Source organism: Silurus aristotelis, assembly GCF_946808225.1.
Source record: "Silurus aristotelis genome assembly, chromosome: 3".
Classification (NCBI taxonomy): domain Eukaryota; kingdom Metazoa; phylum Chordata; class Actinopteri; order Siluriformes; family Siluridae; genus Silurus; species Silurus aristotelis.
The window spans coordinates 28,005,396-28,029,199 of record NC_139576.1 but is presented as its reverse complement, the minus strand read 5'-3'; the positions used below and the strand labels follow the sequence as shown (position 1 = coordinate 28,029,199).

Below are 23,804 nucleotides of genomic sequence, written 5' to 3'. Positions count from 1 at the left end.
AACTCAAATCCAGAGCTAAAGAATTGAATGCACACTAAATAAAACAGAAGATAATCACTGACCTCGTTTACACAAAACCTGGAAATGACAAGTCTTTCTTCATCTGTCAGAGAAGGAAGTTCACAGTTTCCTTTAAGTAGTGCATCAATCCAGTTTGGAGATAAAACATCATCACAGGAATCCTGCAGTGTCTCTAATGCACTAGTGATGAGGGATTGTGTTGTGTGTTTGTGAGCTGCAGCATCAAGTTGAGGCTTTTTAGCAGCACTGGGTGGTGGCATGTCTGATGCAGCTCTCTTTGCTCTCAGGTTTGTCTGGGTTTGATTTCCTGGGAGAGGAGATTTGACATCTGACACACGAGAACACACACGAGAACACACACGAGAACACACACGAGAACACACCATAATAAGATCTTTATATTATTATGTTTGGAAAATCTTATTTTTTTTTCCACATTCATGATATTTTCTCCATATTGTTAAATTCTGTAAAATTATTTTCCTTTACTTTTAGTATTTTATAACTCTGTACAAGAAACTGTCAGGTCTCTGTTTACCAGACTCAAACTTCTGACTGTTACACATTTAGGTTCATTAGGATGTTTACATTGGCAACTCTTTCTGCATTTAACAAAAATAAATCTGGCCTTATTGTTCCAATACTTTTGGAGAAGAATGTACATGCTTTTACACACTGGAGGCAGAACCATCAAAACTAAACACACCTTTAAGTTTCAGAAGCTGGGTTTCAACACTGGCCCTTCTGTGGAAAAGAAAAGGAAATATTTAGTTAGAAGTAACACCAATACACATACATACATAAACATACATACACATGCATACATACATACATACATACACATGCATACATACATACATACATACACATATATATATATATATATATATATATATATATATATATATATATATATATATATATATATATATATATATATATATATATATATATATATATATAGTGAGGAAAATAAGTATTTGAACACCCTGCTATTTTGCAAGTTCTCCCACTTAGATATCATAGAGGGGTCTGAAATTGTCATCGTAGGTGCATGTCCACTGTGAGAGACAATCTAAAAAAAAAAAAATTATTCAGAAATCACAATATATGATTTTTTAACTATTTATTTGGATAATACAGCTGCAAATAAGTATTTGAACACCTGTCTATCAGCTAGAATTCTGACCCTCAAAGACCTGTTAGTCTGCCTTAAAAATGTCCACCTCCACTACATTTATTATCCTAAATTAGATGCACCTGTTTGAGGTCGTTAGCTGCATAAAGACACCTGTCCACCCCATACAATCAGTAAGAATCCAACTACTAACATGGCCAAGACCAAAGAGCTGTCCAAAGACACTAAAGACAAAATTGTACACCTCCACAAGGCTGGAAAGGGCTACGGGGAAATTGCCAAGCAGCTTGGTGAAAAAAGGTCCACTGTTGGAGCAATCATTAGAAAATGGAAGAAGCTAAACATGACTGTCAATCTCTCTCGGACTGGGGCTCCATGCAAGATCTCACCTCATGGGGTCTCAATGATCCTAAGGAAGGTGAGAAATCAGCCCAGAACTACACGGGAGGAGCTGGTCAATGACCTGAAAAGAGCTGGGACCACCGTTTCCAAGGTTACTGTTGGTAATACACTAAGACGTCATGGTTTGAAATCATGCATAGCATGGAAGGTTCCCCTGTTTAAACCAGCACATGTCCAGGCACGTCTTAAGTTTGCCAATGACCATTTGGATGATCCAGAGGAGTGATGGAAAGAAGTCATGTGGTCAGATGAGACCAAAATAGAACTTTTGGGTCATAATTCCACTCAACGTGTTTGGAGGAAGAAGAATGATGAGTACCATCCCAAGAACACCATTCCTACTGTGAAGCATGGGGGTGGTAGCATCATGCTTTGGGGGTGTTTTTCTGCACATGGGACAGGGCGACTGCACTGTATTAAAGAGAGGATGACCGGGGCCATGTATTGCGAGATTTTGGGGAACAACCTCCTTCCCTCAGTTAGAGCATTGAAGATGGGTCGAGGCTGGGTCTTCCAACATGACAATGACCCGAAGCACACAGCCAGGATAACCAAGGAGTGGCTCTGTAAGAAGCATATCAAGGTTCTGGCGTGGCCTAGCCAGTCTCCAGACCTAAACCAAATAGAGAATCTTTGGAGGGAGCTCAAACTCCGTGTTTTTCAGCGACAGGCCAGAAACCTGACTGATCTAGAGAAGATCTGTGTGGAGGAGTGGGCCAAAATCCCTCCTGCAGTGTGTGCAAACCTGGTGAAAAACTACAGGAAACGTTTGTACTCTGAAATTGCAAACAAAGGCTACTGTACCAAATATTAACATTGACTTTCTCCGGTGTTTAAACACTTATTTGCAGCTGTATCATACAAATAAATAGTTAAAAAAAAAAAAAAAAATCATACATTGTGATTTCTGGATTTTTTTTTTTTAGATTAGGTCTCTCACAGTGGACATGCACCTACAATGACAATTTCAGACCCCTCCATGATTTCTAAGTGGGAAAACTTGCAAAATAGCAGGGTGTTCAAATACTTACATTTCATTTTTTATATTTATATATATTTATATATATATATATATATATATATATATATATATATATATATATATATATATATATATATATATATATTTTTTTTTTTTTTTTTTTATGTATTATGGAAGATTATTACGTACAATATTCAAAAGGAATTAATAAATTGACATAATCCAAAACAATTGCAAATCTTGCATTACTGTTTGCTTTGTTGCAAGTAAATGCAGTGACTCCCATATTTTAAGTGAAAAAGTAAAGTCTATTTGCAACTGTATTGTCACTCTGTTTATTGTGATGTCACTCACAGTCGATGGCCAAGAGAAGAAATGCCAGTAATATACTTGATGGTTCAGGTTCTCTACTTACATATGAACAATTAAAAAACAACCATGAATTTCCCATTTTGTTTAGAGAATACAAAATCAGTGATCAATGCTATCCCAAGTGGCTTGTTACAACTTTATAAATCTCATCTTGGTGCGTGTGATATTGTCAGGGTGCGAGTGAAACAGGAGGCGGACGCTGGAATAAGCTCACTCAGGTTTATTGATGAGAATGAGAGAGTGAGATACACACGAACACACACACAGACGCGCACACGCACGCATGCACACGGCAGTCCTTCGGCTGAGAGAGTCCGAGGTGCGTTTTGGGGAAGCGTAGCTGACCCGAGATGCACGGGGAGGAGAAGCGCAGCCGATACGGAATTGAGAAGTCCAGATGAAACGGATAAATAGAGTCCTGTGTGGCAATCCAGCCACAGAAACATAGACCGCACATAAAGTCCAACACATTCAATAACGAACAGGGAGTGAATGTGAGTGAGGGGTTTATGTAGGAGCGGGTAGCGTGATGATCAGCTTTAGGTGTGCATCATTAAACCTGGAGCTTTAGAGAAAGTGGAGGCATGAGTGATAATAAGCTCCAGGTGTGCGTGGTTAAACCTGGAGCTCTAGGGAGAGCGGAGGCATAGTGAGCCACCAAAAGGGGCGTGGCAGGTGGATCCCTGACAGATATAGTAACTAAGTACAACAAACCAACCACAGGTGCTGTTTACCTGTAACAAGTAAACACATACGCCAAACAATTCATAACCTAAACAAGAACGTTCAAAAAAGTTTTTTTTGGGTTTAAATAATTGATAAAATAAACTGGATATAAACGTAGCTCATTTCATACAAATATCCTATTCCAAACAAGGTTAATGAAGTTCAGTTTCAAATATTACACTGTATTTAACCTGTTAATTCCATATTTGTAAAAAATTTGAACATTACAGTTCTTTGTACATTTTGCAACCAACAGAAAAATGTATTCCTCATCTTTTTTTTACTTGTGATGTGGTACTTGAAAATTACATTTATAATTTTATTCATAGTTCTTTTAGTTTCATGTTAAAATGACTACGTTCTATATTCACAATTGTACATTTTCGAAATCACTGCCTGAAATATTGCCTATCCTCTGTGAAATACAAAACCTTTTAAACAAGTTTGATCTAATAGAAAAACACAAATCTTCTGTTATTTTCTCGACACTCAGATCTTATTAATGATACATTGTGGGTTTTTTCTAATTAGTTAGGGTTTTTTTTTTTCCTTCCTTTATTGCTTTATTTGATTGTTGGTCTGTCTAGTGTTATTTAAATTATATTTTGTTGTTTGCTTATACTGTATATCTTTTACTTAATTTTTTGTTCTGTTTACTGTTGAAAGTTAATTGTATAATTCAGTTTGCGTAACTTGTAACTTTCTTTGGGCAAAAAAATAAAGATTATTTGTCTACATGGTTCCATTACGAAGGGGGCGTGGCTTTGGGGGCGTGGCGCACGCAGTTTAGCTCCTGTGTGATTTCGGGATTTTGCCGGTTCGGTCTTTATGCTCTTTTACTCACTGGACTGATGCTTTTACTTACAGCCACTAAAGGTATTTTTAATTATTAATGATCGTGTTTATGTGACGTTAAGATTTAGGAAGTTTACTGAAGCTAAACTACTTTCATGCTAGATAGAGCTTCCCGGATGTTCTGGGTGAGCACTTGACTAGCACGTGACTAACGATGAATCCGCGAACATTAATGAAATCAATTAAACTGAAGATCAGATTCGTGAACGTGTATCATTGTAGGAATAGATCCAAAACGTGTTTTGGGGTAAATACCGCTGGTGTGTTGACACTTTTGAAGTTGAAATTGATCGCGGTGAGTTGCGTGGTGGAGAAGTTTGACACTTAATAGAAGGTAGTATGTGGGCTGCTGCTCCGCGTCCTTGGTTTTTAACAATACGGTGACGTCATAGAGACGCCAAAACTCATTGTGTCACTTGTGCTCTATGTGGAGGCGGATAGTCCACCCTGTAGAACAAATAGTACACAATGATGGCAGGTTTTACTAAGAGTATAACACTATGTACAGTGGGTATAGAGTAGTATGTACAACTAATCATGAATTCACAGTGAAATTCCCTCTGTGATTAATATAGTTTATAACATTCACTCAGTATGTACAGTTACATGTGCAGTATATTGTAGCACTGAGTATGTACACTTGCATTAGCTGTATACTGTAACACTGAGTATGCACAGTTAGAAGAGCTGTAGACTATAACACTCAGTATGTACAATTACATGAGCAGTAGATTGTAACATGGAGTATATAAAGTTAAACATGCAGTAGATTAAACAGAGTATGTAGAGTTAAATGAGCACTAGACTGTAACACTAAGTATGTGCAGTTCCATGAGCAGTGAGTAGACTGTAACACTAAATATGTACAGTTGTATTAGCAGTGGACTGTAACACTGCATATGTACAGCTATAGTTGCAGTAGACTGTAGACTGTAGACTGTAACACTGAGTATGTACAGTAACATGTGTAGTAGACTATAACACTGAGTATGTAAAGTTCCTTGATCATCAGTCTGTAATACTGTGTGGTATGTACAGTTTGATATGCATTAGATCATAACACTGAGTATGTAGAAGTTGATGAGCAGTAGACTGTAACACTAAGTATGTACACTTGCATGTTGTTTTTTTCCTGGTGCTCATGTTCTCTACATTGCTGCGCAGGTAACTGATCCTGATAATGAACAAGATCTTATGAGCTGTTGTCCTCCATGCTGGAACGAACGACTTCAGGCTGAGGCAAATGGAGATCCTGTAGAGAGACTTTTCCTTATTCTAGTTGAGACAAGTCAAGTCAAGTCAAGTTTATTTGTATAGCGCTTTTCACAACAGACATTGTCTCAAAGGAGCTTTTCAGAAATCAACAGTCAAGGTGAATGGTGTGCATTTATCCCTGATGAGCAGCCATGGCGACTGTGGCAAAGAAAAACTCCCTTAGATGTTATGAGGAAGAAACCTTGAGAGGAACCAGACTTAAAAGGGGAACCCATCCTCATTTGGGTGATATCAAGAGTTTGATCATAAATCTTTCAACAATACAGAACACTGGAGAGTGAGAACTAACATGAGTACTGGAGTATAAGATTGTAAGTAATGTTCTTTCTACAGTCTTATACAGTCTTTATGGTTATAAAACTAGGAGCTACTAAGCTCAACATTTGTGATCATCACAGATCCAGCACCAGCTTCTCCATACCAGAGCCTTTAAACACTCCAGGAGGTCCAATGTCAAAACTCCACACATGTAGTGGGATCCGATTGGCACTGGTACGTCCCTAGATGGTTCGGCATGTTTGCGAGTTCGACATCTACTTCTTCATAGGTCCATAATCTTCATGAGGTGGGACGTGAATGGAGCTGGCCAAACCTCCGGATGCCTCGGGATGGGGAGAGAAAGAGAAGCAGTGGAGAGGAATTAGCGTAGCTGCTGTTCATGATATTAACAGCACAAGTTGATAATGCGCATGTGATCATATGTTCTGGAGCACAAGGTTATGATGTGAGACGTATGTTATGTGTAGGCTTTGCTAAAAAGATAAGTTTTTAATCTACACTTAAACTGTGAGAGTGTGTCTAAACCCCGAACACTGTCAGGAAGACTGTTCCAAAGTTTGTAGCACATCACCCACAATGAGGCTCATAGTCATGGACCGCTTCCTACATAACAGAGAGTAATTGAGCGGTTCAGTAGACTTTTTGCTTTAAATTAATAGCTACAGTCATGGTGTCGAGAACACAAACTACCCTTTGTTGATAACAGGAATTTTTTCTGGGAGCGTCCTTGGTTTTACCTCCCTGATTCTTTTTTGCTCATTCCCCAGCAGAATTGTAGTGGGATTCCAATCAGACAACATCTTCAGGATGCTGCACTCCATCTGACTGGTAAGACATTATGCAATTCACAATGATGGTAGTTGTTGTACAACAAACCAAAAAGATACAAGTACACATATAGGTAGTTTTATAGAAACCTTATTTTAAGATCAAGAAATAAATACACTACAAGATCCCTGTCAGACTGGTCATGGGGGTGGTCTAGCAACCGTTTAAAGCACCCTTCTTCATGTTAGTCAAAGATTAGGATTCAGGTTTAAATTATTTGAAGTGCTTATTCTTAATGTTGTGTACAGTAGACCCCCAGGGCTCCACATTGATTTTCTTCAAGATTTTGCTCATTTTCTTTTAGACCTCTTGGTCAATTTTGATAAAGTGCTGCTTGTAGAAAATTTTTATTATTCATGTAGATGATATAAATGATGCCCCACGAATATCATTTGCAGACTTAATAAACTTAAACTAACCTAGTTAAATAACTAGACCGATTCATTGTTTTAATCACACGCTAGATTAATAATATCCCACGGAGCAGACGTGACTGATATAGAAATTTTACCTCAGAGTGATGATATTACAGACCATTACCTCATACTGTACACACCGAGCAGTAGAGCAATGCTAACGATCTTGACGAAATGGCTAACAACATAGGCACTATCCTCACTAGCACATTAGACTCAGTTGCCCCTATCCGATTAAAAAAGCTTAGAGAAAAAACACCTGCACCATTGTATAATAGTCATACTCATGCCCTTAAGGGAGCAGCCCATAATCTGGAGATAAAATGGCTAAAATCCTAATTGGAGGTTTTTAGAATTGCATATAAAGAGAGAATGCTCAACTACAGACAGACGCTAAACAAACTACAGACAGACGCTGCTAGAGCAGAGCACCTGAGAAAACTCAAAGAAAACAACCAAAACAATGGCAGGTTCCTTTTTTGTACAGTGGCTAAATGAACAACAAATCAGATATCTGAAAAGAGACTTCCATTACAGTTTAGTAGTGAGACTTTACTGAAAGAATTTTAAGTATTTGAAACACAACTGTGGAGGTCCATCCTCTGACAGCATCTCGAGATCCAGTCTCACCTAAAGCTCCACAATTACAATTACAATGCTTTACAAGTTCAGTATGGGACTTCGTGTGATCTTATCACCAAAGCCAAATCAAAACATGTCTGTTAGATCCAATTCCAACTAAACTACTGAAAGAAGCGTTACATACAGCTGGTGAGCCTCTTCTCAATTCTCTTCTTAAACGTCTCTAAACCCCTCAAGTTTGCAGTTATTAAGCCCCTAATTTAGAAACCTAATTTGGACCCAAATGAACTATCAAATTTCAGACCCATTTCAAACCTTCTATTTATATTTAAGATTCTAGAAAAGATTGTTTCTGCCCAGTTATGCTCCTGCTTACAAGAAAACAATATCTTTGAAGAGATTTAGTCACGTATCCGGCTCTATCATAGCAGAAACTGCAATAGTTAAAATTACAAATGACCTGTTTTTAGACCAAGGCAACATCTCTCTGTTAGTTTTACTAGATCTTAGTGCTGCATTCAATACTATAGATCATGATTTTCTCCTGGATCGCCTACAAAATTACATCGGCAGTCAGGGACAGGCATTAAGATGGTTACCATTTTGTAGATTTCACTATTTAAATATCCAGGTTAATCCAAGTTATATGGGGTGCCACAAGGTTCAGTTCTGGGACCCCTGCTTTTCACAATATACATGCTTCTATTGGGAAATATTATTAGAAGGCCTGGGATTAGCTCAGTTTACCAGGTCAACTGAACGTGTTAATAATTTAAAGATGAGGCATAACTTTCTTTTGTTAATTTCTCATAAGACATTTGATAAATGTCTTAATGATAAGACAGTTTGCTCACCGGCCCAAAAGACTACACAGTACATAGAAGCTCCAGCATTTCAACTTGCATTTAGAAGGATGTACTGTAAATACTAGCTCAACAGTAAAAGAAGTGGGAGTTATTTTAGACAGCAACTTGTCTTTTAAAAATCATATCACCCATATTACAAAAACTGGCATCTTCCACCTTAGAAATCTTGCTAAGCTAAGAAACATGTTGTCTATATCTAATGCAGAGAAGCTACTCCATGCATTCATGACCTCCAGACTGGACTATTGTAATGCATTACTAGGTGGTTGTCGTGCTTCATTAATAAAATAGCTACAGTTATTCCAGAATGCAGCAGCCGGAGTTCTCACAAGGTTCTCACAACCTCAATCTTATCATCACTACACTAGCTACCTGTTAAGTTTCTAATCGACTACAGATGATTGCCATTTACTTACCTAAATGGTATGGCTCCCATGTATCTATCCAGTCTTCCAACACACTACAAGCCGTCACGCTCTTTGAGATCTCAAAACTCTGAACTTCTAGTAGTTTCTAGAATTGCAAAGTCCACTAAAGGTGGTAGAGCACTTGTGCTTCAGTACGTTTGACCATGCTACGCTAATTCCCCTCCACTGCTTTTGTCTCTCTACCCATCCCAAGGTTGCGTGAGCTCCAGTCCTGTTCCACCTCATTAAGGTTATAGACCCTTAAAGAAGTAGATGCCAAACTCGCAAACATCCCGAACCATCTAGAGACGTTCCAGCGCCATCTAGATTCAACTTCATGTAGTGTTTGGACATTGGACCTCTTTGAGTGTTTAAAGGCATGGAGAAGCTGGTTTTGGATCTATGATTATCTTAAATGTTGAGCTATTATATGAGTTGCTTAGTAGCTCCTGGTTCCATAACCTCAACTGACTGTATAGGACTGTAGAACGTGCATTACTCATAATCTTACATTCCAGTGCTCATGTTAGTTCTCACTCCATGGTGTTTTGTATTGTTTTAATGATTTATAATCACACTTTTGATGTCACCCAAATGAGAATGGGTTCCCCTTTTGAGTCTAGTTCCTCTCAAGGTTTTTCCTCATAATATCAATTTTTTTTCTTTGCCCCAGGCTGGTCATCTGGGATAAATACACATAATTCACCTTAATTCTTAAATTCTCTAAAGCTGCTTTGGGACAATGTCTATTAGGAAAAGCACTAATAATAAACTTGAAAAAAAAAACTTGACTTGACTAGTCCTCGCTTATGTGTTTATGTGACTACAAGTGTTAATAACCTCACTTTTGGCAAACAGGGCAGCTAGCTCTCAGTCGAAACATCATGAGACTAAAAAAAGATTTTGCAAGCACCTGTCACACTGTGCTGCTTAAAAAACAATCCTGAAAGCATTTTTTAGGATGCACCACCCTGCCAGTAACAGTCACTCACTCTTAGCTCAGGTTGGTGTATAGCATGGCAGCACTTGGTGTCTAACAAAAGCCACTATTACATCCCTGGGTGGGCTTGAACCACTAACCTTTTGGTAAATAGAATGACATTATCACCCACCCTGTGTGTAGCCTAGCGGTCACGTAGTCAGTTACAGCATTTAATAAGGTCCTGTAATGAGGTTGGTGGGTTTTTTCCTCCACGTTTTAATGTGTAATATATATATATATATAATATATATATATATATATATATATATATATATATATATATATATATATATATATATATATATATATATAATATATATATATATATATATATATATATATATATATATATATACATACAGTGAGGAAAATAAGTATTTGAACACCCTGCTATTTTGCAAGTTCTCCCACTTAGAAATCATGGAGGGGTCTGAAATTGTCATCGTAGGTGCATGTCCACTGTGAGAGACATAATCTAAAAAAAAAAAAATCCAGAAATCACAATATATGATTTTTAAACTATTTATTTGTATGATACAGCTGCAAATAAGTATTTGAACACCTGTCTATCAGCTAGAATTCTGACCCTCAAAGACCTGTTAGTCTGCCTTTAAAATGTCCACCTCCACTACATTTATTATCCTAAATTAGATGCACCTGTTTGAGGTCGTTAGCTGCATAAAGACACCTGTCCACCCCATACAATCAGTAAGAATCCAACTACTAACATGGCCAAGACCAAAGAGCTGTCCAAAGACACTAAAGACAAAATTGTACACCTCCACAAGGCTGGAAAGGGCTACGGGGAAATTGCCAAGCAGCTTGGTGAAAAAAGGTCCACTGTTGGAGCAATCATTAGAAAATGGAAGAAGCTAAACATGACTGTCAATCTCTCTCGGACTGGGGCTCCATGCAAGATCTCACCTCGTGGGGTCTCAATGATCCTAAGGAAGGTGAGAAATCAGCCCAGAACTACACGGGAGGAGCTGGTCAATGACCTGAAAAGAGCTGGGACCACCGTTTCCAAGGTTACTGTTGGTAATACACTAAGACGTCATGGTTTGAAATCATGCATGGCACAGAAGGTTCCCCTGCTTAAACCAGCACATGTCCAGGCACGTCTTAAGTTTGCCAATGACCATTTGGATGATCCAGAGGAGTCATGGGAGAAAGTCATGTGGTCAGATGAGACCAAAATAGAACTTTTGGGTCATAGTTCCACTCAACGTGTTTGGAGGAAGAAGAATGATGAGTACCATCCCAAGAACACCATCCCTACTGTGAAGCATGGGGTGGTAGCATCATGCTTTGGGGGTGGTTTTTTTGCACATGGGACAGGGCGACTGCACTGTATTAAGGAGAGGATGACTGGGGCCATGTATTGCGAGATTTTGGGGAACAACCTCCTTCCCTCAGTTAGAGCATTGAAGATAGGTCGAGGCTGGGTCTTCCAACATGACAATGACCCGAAGCACACAGCCAGGATAACCAAGGAGTGGCTCTTTAAGAAGCATATCAAGGTTCTGGCGTGGCCTAGCCAGTCTCCAGACCTAAACCCAATAGAGAATCTTTGGAGGGAGCTCAAACTCCGTGTTTCTCAGCGACAGGCCAGAAACCTGACTGATTTAGAGAAGATCTGTGTGGAGGAGTGGGCCAAAATCCCTCCTGCAGTGTGTGCAAACCTGGTGAAAAAGTACAGGAAACGTTTGACCTCTGTAATTGCAAACAAAGGCTACTGTACCAAATATTAACATTGACTTTCTCAGGTGTTCAAATACTTATTTGCAGCTGTATCATACAAATAAATAGTTAAAAAAATCATACATTGTGATTTCTGGATTTTTTTTTTTTAGATTATGTCTCTCACAGTGGACATGCACCTACGATGACAATTTCAGACCCCTCCATGATTTCTAAGTGGGAGAACTTGCAAAGTAGCAGGGTGTTCAAATACTTATTTTCCTCACTGTGTATATATATATATATATGTATATATATATATATATATATATATATATATATATATATATATATATATATATATATATATATATATATACACACACACACACACACACACACACACACAGTGGTACCTCGACATACAAGTGCCCTAATATACGAGTTTTTTGAGATACGAGCGGTCACTCGGTCGATTTTTTTGCTTTGATACGCGAGCAAAAACTTGAGATACAAGCTTGAGACGCCGCTGCTAGATGGCGAATCAAAGCCAGAAAGCGACGATTGTGACAAAAATTAAAATAAGCAAAAAAGAAAAAGTTTGTAAAACTAAAATTGTAAAGTTTAGGGATACGTAGTGTGCATGAGTTATAGTCAAATAAAAAATTAGTTTTCCGTTCGCCTCCGCTTATCGCCTCTATTTTTCCTGGGTTTTTCACGATTTCACGAACTTTAAGCCAAAATACTAAACCCCATAACATTAAACCAATGAAATTTCCGAACGGAAATGAAAAAACGCATCTCACCTGTGTTCTGAGCTGCACAGCTTCGGGAGAAAAAACTTCCATCGGGTAATTTTATTAAACGCACAACGATGCCAAAAGATAAACCCCCGAGAGAAATAGTTGTGAAAGGAAGGAGGAAGACAGTGAACAATGACTTTCTTGGTAGGCTACTGTTTAGATACAAGCCGTTGTAATGCATTGAGTCTGGGTGAAGGGAGAGCTCGGTAGCAACATAAATCATATAAGCACAGACAGGTTTCCAAAACTCGTGCTTTTTTATTTTTCTTGGCAACAGCGTTATGGGTTAGTCAAATAAACTTAGAAATGAGCATCAGAAAATAATAAGGACATGATCCTCATCTTGAACACAAGCAGTAATACCAGAAAATGCAGTGCCAGGCTATTCCCAAAATACCGCTATGCTCCTAAAGAAAGCGCAACATATTTCACCCGTTACACCGTGTGTAATGTGTCTTTCATTAAAGCCTGTGTAAAGTACATTAGTGTAGACTAGTGCGGCTTATAGACAGGTGCGGCTTATTAATGTTAAAAATTTAAATATTTGTAAAATTCAGTGGGTGCGGCTTATATATGGGTGCACTTTATAGTCCGGAAATTACGGTATACAGTGGTACCTCGACATACGAGTTTCATTCATTCCGTAACCTTGTTCGTATGTCAAATTGCTCGTATTTTAAAGCAAATTTCCCCATTGAAATTAATTGAAATGCCATTAATCCGTTCCAGCCCCCAAAATGCCACCCCAGTTGTTTTTGTTACGTGTTTTTGAATAAGAAAAAATTATTTATAAATGACAAATCTTGTATAATAACATAATAAAAGAGAATGTAAAGATATAAAAGGTTTTATTCAGTGTATTTTCCTTGGAGATGAGACGACTTGAGCTAACGAAAACTTTAGACAAAACTTTAGAAAACTTTTCCCGGCGGCAGCGTAACAACTCATTAATTCATGCTCGTGGAATGATGAGATGGACAACATTAGCCGATGCATACCACTTTACTTGTTTTTATGAAGATAGATTCGCAGGGTTACAGTATAATATAACTCCCAGGTGGATAAACTTGGATTAACCGACCGCACTGCAGAACACAAATCATATAAATCGCACACAGATGCAGAGAAGCTCGTCCATGCGTTTATGACCTCTAGAATAGACTACTGTAATGCATTACTAGGTGGATGTCCTGCATCATTAATAAACAAGCTTCAGTTAGTTCAGAATGCCGCAGCAAGAGTTCTTACTAGGTCAAGAAAATACGATCATATAACCCCAATCTTATCGTCCCTACATTGGCTTCCTATTAAGTTTCGAATAGACTACAAACTACTGCTACTCACTTATAAAGCACTAAATGGTTTGGCTCCCATGTATCTATCCAGTCTTTTAACACGCTACAATCCATCACGCTCCCTGAGATCTCAAAACTCTGGGCTTCTAGTAGTTCCTAGAATAGCAAAGTCCACTAAAGGCGGTAGAGCATTTTCACATTTAGCTCCTAAACTCTGGAATAGTCTTCCTGACAGTGTTCGGGGTTCAGATACACTCTCCCAGTTTAAGTGTAGATTAAAAACATATCTTTTTAGCAAAGCCTACACATAACACACATCACACACATCACATCACAACCTTGTGCTCCAGAATATATGATTACATGCACATTATCAACTTGTGCTGTTAATATCATGAACAGCAGCTACGCTAATTCCTCTCCACTGCTTCTCTTTCTCTCCCCATCCCGAGGCATCCTGAGGTTTGGCCAGCTCCAGTCACGTCCCACCTCGTGAAGATTATGGACCTATGGATGATCATGGAGAAGTAGATGCCGAGTGTTTAAAGGCCCTGGCATGGAGAAGCTGATGCTGGATCTATGATGATCACAAATTGTTCTGTATTGTTGAAAGATGTATGACCAAACTCTTGATGTCACCCATATGAGGATGGGTTCCCCTTTGAGTCTGGTTCCTCTCAAGGTTTCTTCCTCATATCATCTAAGGGAGTTTTTCCTTGCCACTGTCGCCACGGCTTGCTCATCAGGGACAAACGCACACCATTTACCTTCACTGTTGTTTTCTGTAAAGCTGCTTTGAGACAATGTCTGTTGTGAAAAGCGCTATACAAATAAACTTGACTTGACTTGACTTGACACAGGAAAAACATCCAGCCCGCACACTTCTTTCCCTCACTACACTACCCATAATGCATTTTACTCTAGACTTCAATACCCAGAGATAGTAGCCTTAAAGAAATAGCTCTCATTTTCCCTCTAATGCAACACTATCTTAATTTCCTCACAATCTTCACTTTCTGGCTTTGATTTGCCTTCTTGCAGCGGCGTCTCGAGCTCGTATCTCAAGTTTTTGCTCGCGTATCAGAGCAAAAAATCGACCGAGTGAACGCTCGTATCTCAAAAAACTTGTATGTTAGGGCATTCGCATGTCGAGGTACCACTGTATATATACACACACAATCTAACAATATCTGAGTAAAAGAAAGGATGTTGTGAATAAATGTGTGTTGGGTTAAAGGTTTTTAATTTCGACTCTTTTTTAAAAAAAAATGGATAAATGCGCACTTCATTAATTGCATTAATAAAATTAGTATTGTAAAAATTATTAAATGTTAATTACAATTAAAAGTATTTTCAGTATAAAGGACATTATATACTATATAGGTCAACCCAAACAGTTTAAAACAGTTGTTAAGCTTTTTCATGAGCCATTTATACTTTTTCATCTTCATTCCTGTAGAATCTGTACAAAAACACACAATTGACCTTAATTTCAAAACGCCAGCAAAACTGTAATGCAAGGAAAATGCACAAGAATCTGCAGAATCTTTTATCCTGCATGTATTATATGCTGTATAATAATGATGGTTTCTACAGCTCTGGCATCATATAGATGTTATTAAGAGGGTGATTGGGTGTGAAATGCACCATCCGCCACTGTAAAGAGACAATCAATAACACTGTGCAGATCTATTATGTATTTTATTATTTTATTTACAAAAATATACAATGCTAGAAATTCAATCCATTATAATTGATTTAAAGTGATCTAATTTTTTGGCTTTATGTGAGAACAGAGGAAGCTGATCTGCTTTAGGCACTTGGTGACGGCTGGAGGAACGGGCTTTGTGAGGTTTTGCTTCCATGATTTCAAAGACTTCAGAGCGACTTTGGGGTTGCTGGGTGCCAGATCATGAGTGGCATAAACCACAGCGAGCTGCACCTCCCACGGCAAATCTGCACACAAAATCCATCATAAAATTAAGACTTGCTGAAGCACTTTCCTGTTGATAGAGAACTAAAAATCAGAGAATAAAGATAAAGATTGATAGAGGACTTGTTTATTTGATCCTTTAGTGATACCTTTTTGTCTCCCGAACTCAGTTATGCTTTTTCCCAGATCTTCGACTGATGCTGCCAGATTCTCCTTCAGGCCTTGTTGGCCAAGTCGCCCTGTTTGAGATGGACAAAGAACATGAGTGAAAAACAGAAGAATCCAGAAAATATGAGAGATAGTGCTCTAAAACAGGATTTACAAGAAACTTACCAAGTAGCCTGAATATTGCTGCTACAGAGACGTTTTTGAACTGTGTTTCCTTTGGTTGTGTTTGCAACAGCCGAGTTTTCAAGATGAGCAACACACCCTTTCTAATAAATAGAAAATGTAATATATTAAGTGTTTTGTGGCAGTAATTAAATAGTCAATGTGCTTGTACCATCATTTGTTAGTTTATGCAACAAGAATGGAAGATTTGCAGTATTTGGGACACACTGTCTCATATGAGTTTTACATTTGCATGTTTGCCAGTATCAAATGTTAAAAAAAAAACTAGAAAGATGAGAATTAAACACGTTGAAGCAGTTTTACATTCAGTACCGTATAACATGGGTGACGGTCCAAATCCAGCCCAGTTGTGCACAGAGAAGGTCCAGGCTGAATACGTAGTCCCAGGCAGGAGGACAGAGATCATCACCATACCAACTGCTCTTCTGAAATGTCAGACTTGTGTCTTCCAGAAGAGCCTTTAGTGTGCTGGTGATGGCTCTGTAGAGGTTTCCTGGAGGCTCCTGGCAGAAAATACATATTTTCTTCAAAAACCAGATCAATGAAACAATGTTTACAATAATATTATGAAAACTGAAAGGTTGATGCTTGAAATGCTTGGAATACTGAGGTAGAGTTCTAACTGTGCATTCTGCTCTTTTTATAACCTCTATTTATTACTCTTATGTAAGGAGGAGTCCTAGAAAATGACATCCAAATGACTCCATGATTTTAAATACGCATGCAAAATAGCACATGTTACTAAAGGTTTTATGTATTAGAAGGTAGCAGGGATAAATAATGCTCTGGAATAGCAGTAATTATCTGGAGTATGTAATTTGAGGTTAGTTAGTTTGTTTCTTTGTTTATTTAGTAGTGATCACAGTGTCACATGGTTCTATATCACTTCCTTAATTAATATATTATGAAATACAGATTTATTTTCTTATTTTACTTTCTTATTTTTATTGCACTGATCTGATCATTTTTGTCATCAACAGTGTCATTAACACTTGAGTTAAGTGAAGAATGCAGTAAAAGACATAAAAAAAAGTCTATTAAAATGTTTAATGACTGTTGTGATGAGAATCAGCTACTTACCGTATGCCAGTGCAGATATTTGCTGAGCAAGTAATAAATCTTTCCGTATGCCTTCATTTTGCACACGATGTGAATGGCTCTGCATAAAGGGCTGTTTAGGGAGAAAACACTTGGCCATGCTGTCACCATGACCATTATCAGTTTTGGGGCTTCGGAAAAGTCTGCAAAGGAAACAAAATGATACCACAGATTAAAAATACACTGTATAGAAAGAAATACAAAACCAAAAACAGAACACAATTGGCTTTTTTGTATCATTGTCCATATTATTTTTAGGATATATGTAATGAAATATCAATATAATCTCACCTTCTTTAAGAAATCTGTAGGCGAGGGCATGTGCTTTATAAAAGTCTCCTCTCTTTTGACACAATCCCACATAAACCCTACAGAGAGACTGCAGGAGTTCATGTCCCATAGACTCTTTCTCCGCCTTGATCTTCTCCAAAACCACTTTCAGAAACGTCTCTGCTAACGACTAAATGAGACGGAAGAAAAAGATCAACCAACATCCAACTAAATCAAACATGTATTCAAGTCATGCATTTAAAACAAATATTAGGGAGTGAAGACTTGACGGTAGATTAGGTTTAGGAAAACTACTAGACTGCATAAACCAAAACCTGAAGTAAACATTTTTACATGACAAATCAAATCTACTGTTCAATTTCAGAACATCAGGACCAGTGAATTATGGATTGATTTTTAAAAGCTTAAATCCAGAGCTAAGAATTGAATGCACACTAAATAAAACAGAAGATAATCACTGACCTCGTTTACACAAAACTTGGAAATGACAGATTTTTCCTTATCTGTCAGAGAAGGAAGTTCACAGTTTCCTTTAAGTAGTGCATCAATCCAGTTTGGAGATAAAACATCATAGCAGGAATCCTGCAGTGTCTCTAATGCACTAGTGATGAGGGATTGTGTTGTGTGTTTGTGAGCTGCAGCATCAAGTCGAGGCTTTTTAGCAGCACTGGGTGGTGGCATGTCTGGTGCAGCTCTCTTTGCTCTCAGGTTTGTCTGGGTTTGATTTCCTGGGAGAGGAGATTTGACATCTGACACACACACACACACACACACACACACACACACACACACACACACACACAGCATTGCATTTCTCTGTAATGACAATAACCTGTTTATTAAAGTCGCACTTCAAAATATACAGATAGATTTCAGTATTACCTTTGTTTAACTCGTTTTTTATTTTGGAGAGTTTTTCCTGTTGAGGTTCAAAATCAAAAACAAGTTTCATTTAGTCACAGTTCTCACTAAAAGTTCAATTACATCTGCATTTGAAATTAAAAAATACCTCCGTTGAGCCAATGCTTTTCTCAAGGCTTTCGAATTTGTTTTTCAGGCCTTGCATAACCAAATGTTGACTGGTGTTTTCATCTGTCCAATGATTTACAAATTGAAATGAAAAGGTGTTTGGATCACACAAATCACATTATATGTTTATTTGACAGAAGTGTATCATGCATTAATAATGTGCTTGTACTGTCTTACACACTGAAGGCAGAAGCATCAAAACTCTACCCACCTTTAAGTGCCTGAAGCTGGTTTTTAATACCGGCATTTCTGTGAAAAATAAAATAAAAGATTCAGACAGAACACTAGATGTTTGTGTGCAGTTTATGACACAGTATAGATAATGCATTGGGAATGTGATATTACAGGAAAATAAACAGTATAAATAAAGTAAAAACAGTAAAAGAAAACTTACTTGTTTGTGTTGTTGTCCTGCATCTTCAAGCTTTTCATGTATAAAGTGTTTATATTATATATTTTGAATATTACCCACAAACAGTTTTGATCGTTCTGTCGCCAGAAAAATAAATCGTTTGTGTACTGGTTTCCATGGAAAGGGGGCGTGGCTTTGGGACGATACCAGAGAGGCGGGGCTTCTAGGATCAACGCGCCGTCGCGTTAAAAGTGATCTTGTTAAAAGTGATGAGAAGATCGGATCATTTTAGTGACTTGGTTGTTTGAATCTCATTCATAAAAATGAACTAATCTTTTTTGAATCATTTAGTTCATTTCGTTCATTTGGTCAGAAATAAAATAAAACAACAATAACACAGACTTTGACTATAGTTACAATTATTTCTATATTTATTTATACCTGCATAGCCTTTATGGGAGTCACGTGACAAAAGAACAAATGACTTGAACTAGAAGAGTGTAGAGTGATAAACCACTGCATTCTGTTTCCTCTACATAAACTACGGAGATTTTGCGATGCTTTGCTCACGCGCGTCCAGTAGAAAATGAAGAATGACTCTTTGGAACGAATCGTTCAGAATCAAGGAATCGTTCATAACCGACTCATCACTACTCTGCATCATCAGTAATAAGCTCCGGGAGAAATTCCGTGTTCCAGGTGGAGGATGAAGACCCTCTGCCGGGATGGAGCGACTGTAAGACCCTTGTAACGGTGACTTTCTAGACTTTATGGGTTTTATTCTCTTTGCAACACCGAGTCCCACACTTTAAGAACCACTGAGCTAGGCTAACTAGCCGGCTAACTAATTTTAGCTTCAATAGGTTTTATCCTTAGTTTCGTTTTTTAACATTTAATGAGTTTAAAATAAATTATAAATATCCTAATGAGTTAAAATAGATTGTATTTGTTTTTTTGGTCAATTTGTAGTTAAATATTTTAAGAAACTAGTTAACACAAAAACAGCGCTAGCAAACCCGGCTAGCATGAGGCTAATGATGATGTCAAGTCAAGTCAAGTCAAGTCAAGTCAAGTTTATTTGTATAGCGCTTTTCACAACAGACATTGTCTCAAAGCAGCTTTACAGAAAACAACAGTGAAGGTGAATGGTGTGCGTTTGTCCCTGATGAGCAGCCGTGGCGACAGTGGCAAGGAAAAACTCCCTTAGATGATATGAGGAAGAAACCTTGAGAGGAACCAGACTCAAAGGGGAACCCATCCTCATATGGGTGACATCAAAAGTTTGGTCATAAATCTTTCAACAATACAGAACAATTTGTGATCATCATAGATCCAGCATCAGCTTCTCCATGCCAGGGCCTTTAAACACTCGGCATCTACTTCTCCATGATCATCCATAGGTCCATAATCTTCACGAGGTGGGACGTGACTGGAGCTGGCCAAACCTCAGGAAGCCTCGGGATGGGGAGAGAAAGAGAAGCAGTGGAGAGGAATTAGCGTAGCTGCTGTTCATGATATTAACAGCACAAGTTGATAATGTGCATGTGATCAGATGTTCTGGAGCACAAGGTTGTGATGTGATGTGTGTTATGTGTAGGCTTTGCTAAAAAGATATGTTTTTAATCTGCACTTAAACTGGGAGAGTGTATCTGAACCCCGAACACTGTCAGGAAGACTATTCCAGAGTTTAGGAGCTAAATGTGAAAATGCTCTACCGCCTTTAGTGGACTTTGCTATTCTAGGAACTACTAGAAGCCCAGAGTTTTGAGATCTCAGGGAGCGTGATGGATTGTAGCGTGTTAAAAGACTGGATAGATACATGGGAGCCAAACCATTTAGTGCTTTATAAGTGAGTAGCAGTAGTTTGTAGTCTATTCGAAACTTAATAGGAAGCCAATGTAGGGACGATAAGATTGGGGTTATATGATCGTATTTTCTTGACCTAGTAAGAACTCTTGCTGCGGCATTCTGAACTAACTGAAGCTTGTTTATTAATGATGCAGGACATCCACCTAGTAATGCATTACAGTAGTCTATTCTAGAGGTCATAAACGCATGGACGAGCTTCTCTGCATCAGATATAGATAACATATTTCTTAGCTTAGAAATATTTCTAAGGTGAAAGAAGGCTGTTTTTGTAACTTGATTGATGTGATTTTTAAAAGATAAGTTGCTGTCTAAAATAACTCCCAGGTCTTTTACCGTTGAACTAGTAGTTACAGAACAACCGTCTAAATGCAGGCTGAGATGCTGGAGCTTCTGTGTACTATTTTTTGGGCCGATGAGCAAAATCTCCGTTTTATCAGGATTTAATAGCAGAAAGTTATGGGTCATCCAATCTCTTATTTCTTCAACACACTCAGTTATGCGAGCTAATTGAGCTGTATCGCCTGGTTTGGATGAAATATATAGCTGGGTATCATCAGCATAACAATGGAAGCTAATTCCATGCCTTCTAATAATATTTCCTAATGGAAGCATGTATATTGTAAAAAGCAGGGGTCCCAGAACTGACCCTTGTGGCACGCCATAATTTACTAGCATTATCCTGGATAGCTCTCCATTTAAATCTACGAAATGGTAACGATTGGACAGGTAGGATTTAAACCAGCTTAATGCCTGTCCCTGAATACCGATGTAATTCTGTAAGCGATCGAGGAGAAGATCATGATCTATAGTGTCGAACGCAGCACTAAGATCTAGTAAAACTAATAGGGAGATGTAGCCTTGGTCTGAAGCTAAAAACAGGTCGTTAGTGATTTTAACTAGAGCAGTTTCTGTGCTATGATGGGGCCTAAAACCTGACTGAAACTCTTCAAAGATATTGTTCTCCTGCAAGTGGTTACATAGCTGGGCAGCGACAATCTTTTCTAAAATCTTAGACATAAATGGGAGATTTGAAATTGGTCTGTAATTCGATAGCGTGTTTGGATCCAGATTAGGTTTTTTAATGAGGGGCTTAATAACTGCTAACTTGAGGGATTTAGGGACATGACCTAACGATAGTGAGGAGTTAATAATATTTAAAAGAGGCTCACCAGCTGTATATAACACTTCCTTCAGTAGTTTAGTGGGAATTGGATCTAACTGACATGTTGTTGATTTAGCTTTCATAATAGCATCATACAGCTCTTCCTGTCCTATACATGTAAAACAGTGTAGTTGTGGGGTTGTAAGTACGATTGTGTCGGGAGATGCTGTCAGAGGTTGAACTGCCACAATTGTTTTTCGAATGTTATCTATTTTTTCAGTGAAGAAATTCATAAAGTCTTCACTACTAAACTGTGATGTCTCCTACACTATTAGCCGAAAGGTCCATTTCTGTTTACTGCAACATTTCTGTAAATATTATCGCTCTTTTCTTCTTTATTGTTAGTCAAATTTATCAGTTTTTTCCTGCAAGTCCATGAATTTTATGTTAATGATCAGGATTAGACAATAAATAAGGAACAGATCACTTTTCTCCTCTTCACTCCTGTACTGATGTTTCTCAATAATAATAATAATTGTAATAATATTAAATGTGATTATAATAATTTTAACTATCGCAACTAACTATTTCGATAATCAATTAATCTTATGATCTTTTTTTTTCCAATTAATTGAATTAAAAAAAACTTATAATTAGATGTTTTGCTTATTATAAAGTGCAAACGCCACACATTGAGTTTAAAGATCTTATAATAGCTTGAACACATTCACTCAAGCTGGATTTCTTCTTTCTGTAAAAAAAATAAATAAATTGAGTATGAAAGATGAAACAATTTGTGTAAATTGACATTTCTATTGTATTTTACAGTTGCCAAGTTGACAAACATATTTAAAAAAAATCTATATAAAATATAATACAACATTGTTTTGACAATTTTTGTTTAAAAAAACTACAGACATTTTGTTCAGTTGTGAAGATATAAACATCAAGCATATATAATTAATTAAATTTGGTATAAAATGAAATGATATATGCATAAATTAAACATTTACAGTTAAACAATTACAAACATTGAAAACAAGCATTTGAACGTAGTAAAGTCGCAGTAAATCACATTTGAGAACAGATACTAAGTTACTGTTGTAGACAAATGCTATAAAAAGAGAATGAAACGGAGAAAGGCAGCAATTTTACAAATGCTGTTATTTGCTGCTTTTAGATTTAGTGTTTGTTCGCACCGTTTTAATTAAATCATCACGATGTCGTGATCGAACCGATTGTGCAACCTGATGCTCGCGAGTCACGACAGAACAGATCCAGTGCGACTCCCGAAGTTACAAACAAACAGTTTACACAATAACACTTAATTAAACTACACCATTTTCACATGATGAGGATAACAACATTCGCTCACAACCAATTTCATTATTGATTATCATTTTGAGTTGTTGTTGCAGCTCTGAAAATAAATAATAAACTCAGTGTTTCAAAGAGAATAAAAACCCATAAAGTTTGAAAACTCACTGTTCCAGCAGTCGTACAGTCGCTCTATTGAACATTTTTCTACTATTAAATATCAGGTAGCTGGTAAGTGTGTCAGTAGTAGTAGAATATAGTAGACCCTTTAGACCAGGGGGGTCCAAACTTTTTTTTTTCTATTTCTGTTTACTGAAGTCCTGTTTTTATATATTTTTATATATGTATATTAGATCTGTTTAATATGAATTGTGTGTTGACATGACGTCTCTCCTGAAGGTTGTCGGTTACGAGACGGAGACAAAACGGTATGAATGCGTCCAATTTAAATTTCAAGAGGCGGAAAATTTGGCAAAAGAGAATCTTGACGGCAAACACACACACACACACAAAAATCTATATTTGGTAGTTAAATTTGGGGCTGCAGCTATCG

General features: G+C 37.6%; 1 protein-coding gene and 1 long non-coding RNA gene across 3 annotated transcripts; one reads left to right on the top strand and one right to left on the bottom strand.

Moving 5' to 3' along the window:
• Positions 1 to 3: 3 nt before the first annotated feature.
• Positions 4 to 19,135, bottom strand: LOC310724204 (uncharacterized protein; the record flags this gene model as incomplete). Its single annotated transcript, XM_083537947.1, has 6 exons — positions 19,006 to 19,135; positions 18,823 to 18,860; positions 18,592 to 18,674; positions 18,465 to 18,501; positions 63 to 349; positions 4 to 15 (listed from the first exon to the last, which is right to left on the bottom strand). Exons 1-6 carry the CDS (start codon positions 19,041 to 19,043, stop codon positions 4 to 6), a joined length of 495 nt encoding a protein of 164 aa, XP_083394073.1. The 5' UTR covers positions 19,044 to 19,135.
• Positions 4,396 to 16,323, top strand: LOC310724116. Of its 2 annotated transcripts, none has more exons than XR_014532953.1 (3): positions 4,396 to 4,517; positions 6,818 to 6,878; positions 16,029 to 16,323. It is a non-coding gene; the product is annotated as an uncharacterized lncRNA (long non-coding RNA). The 2 variants fall into 2 exon arrangements; XR_014532954.1 differs by having other exon boundaries at positions 4,396 to 4,541; positions 6,857 to 6,878.
• Positions 19,136 to 23,804: the final 4,669 nt, after the last annotated feature.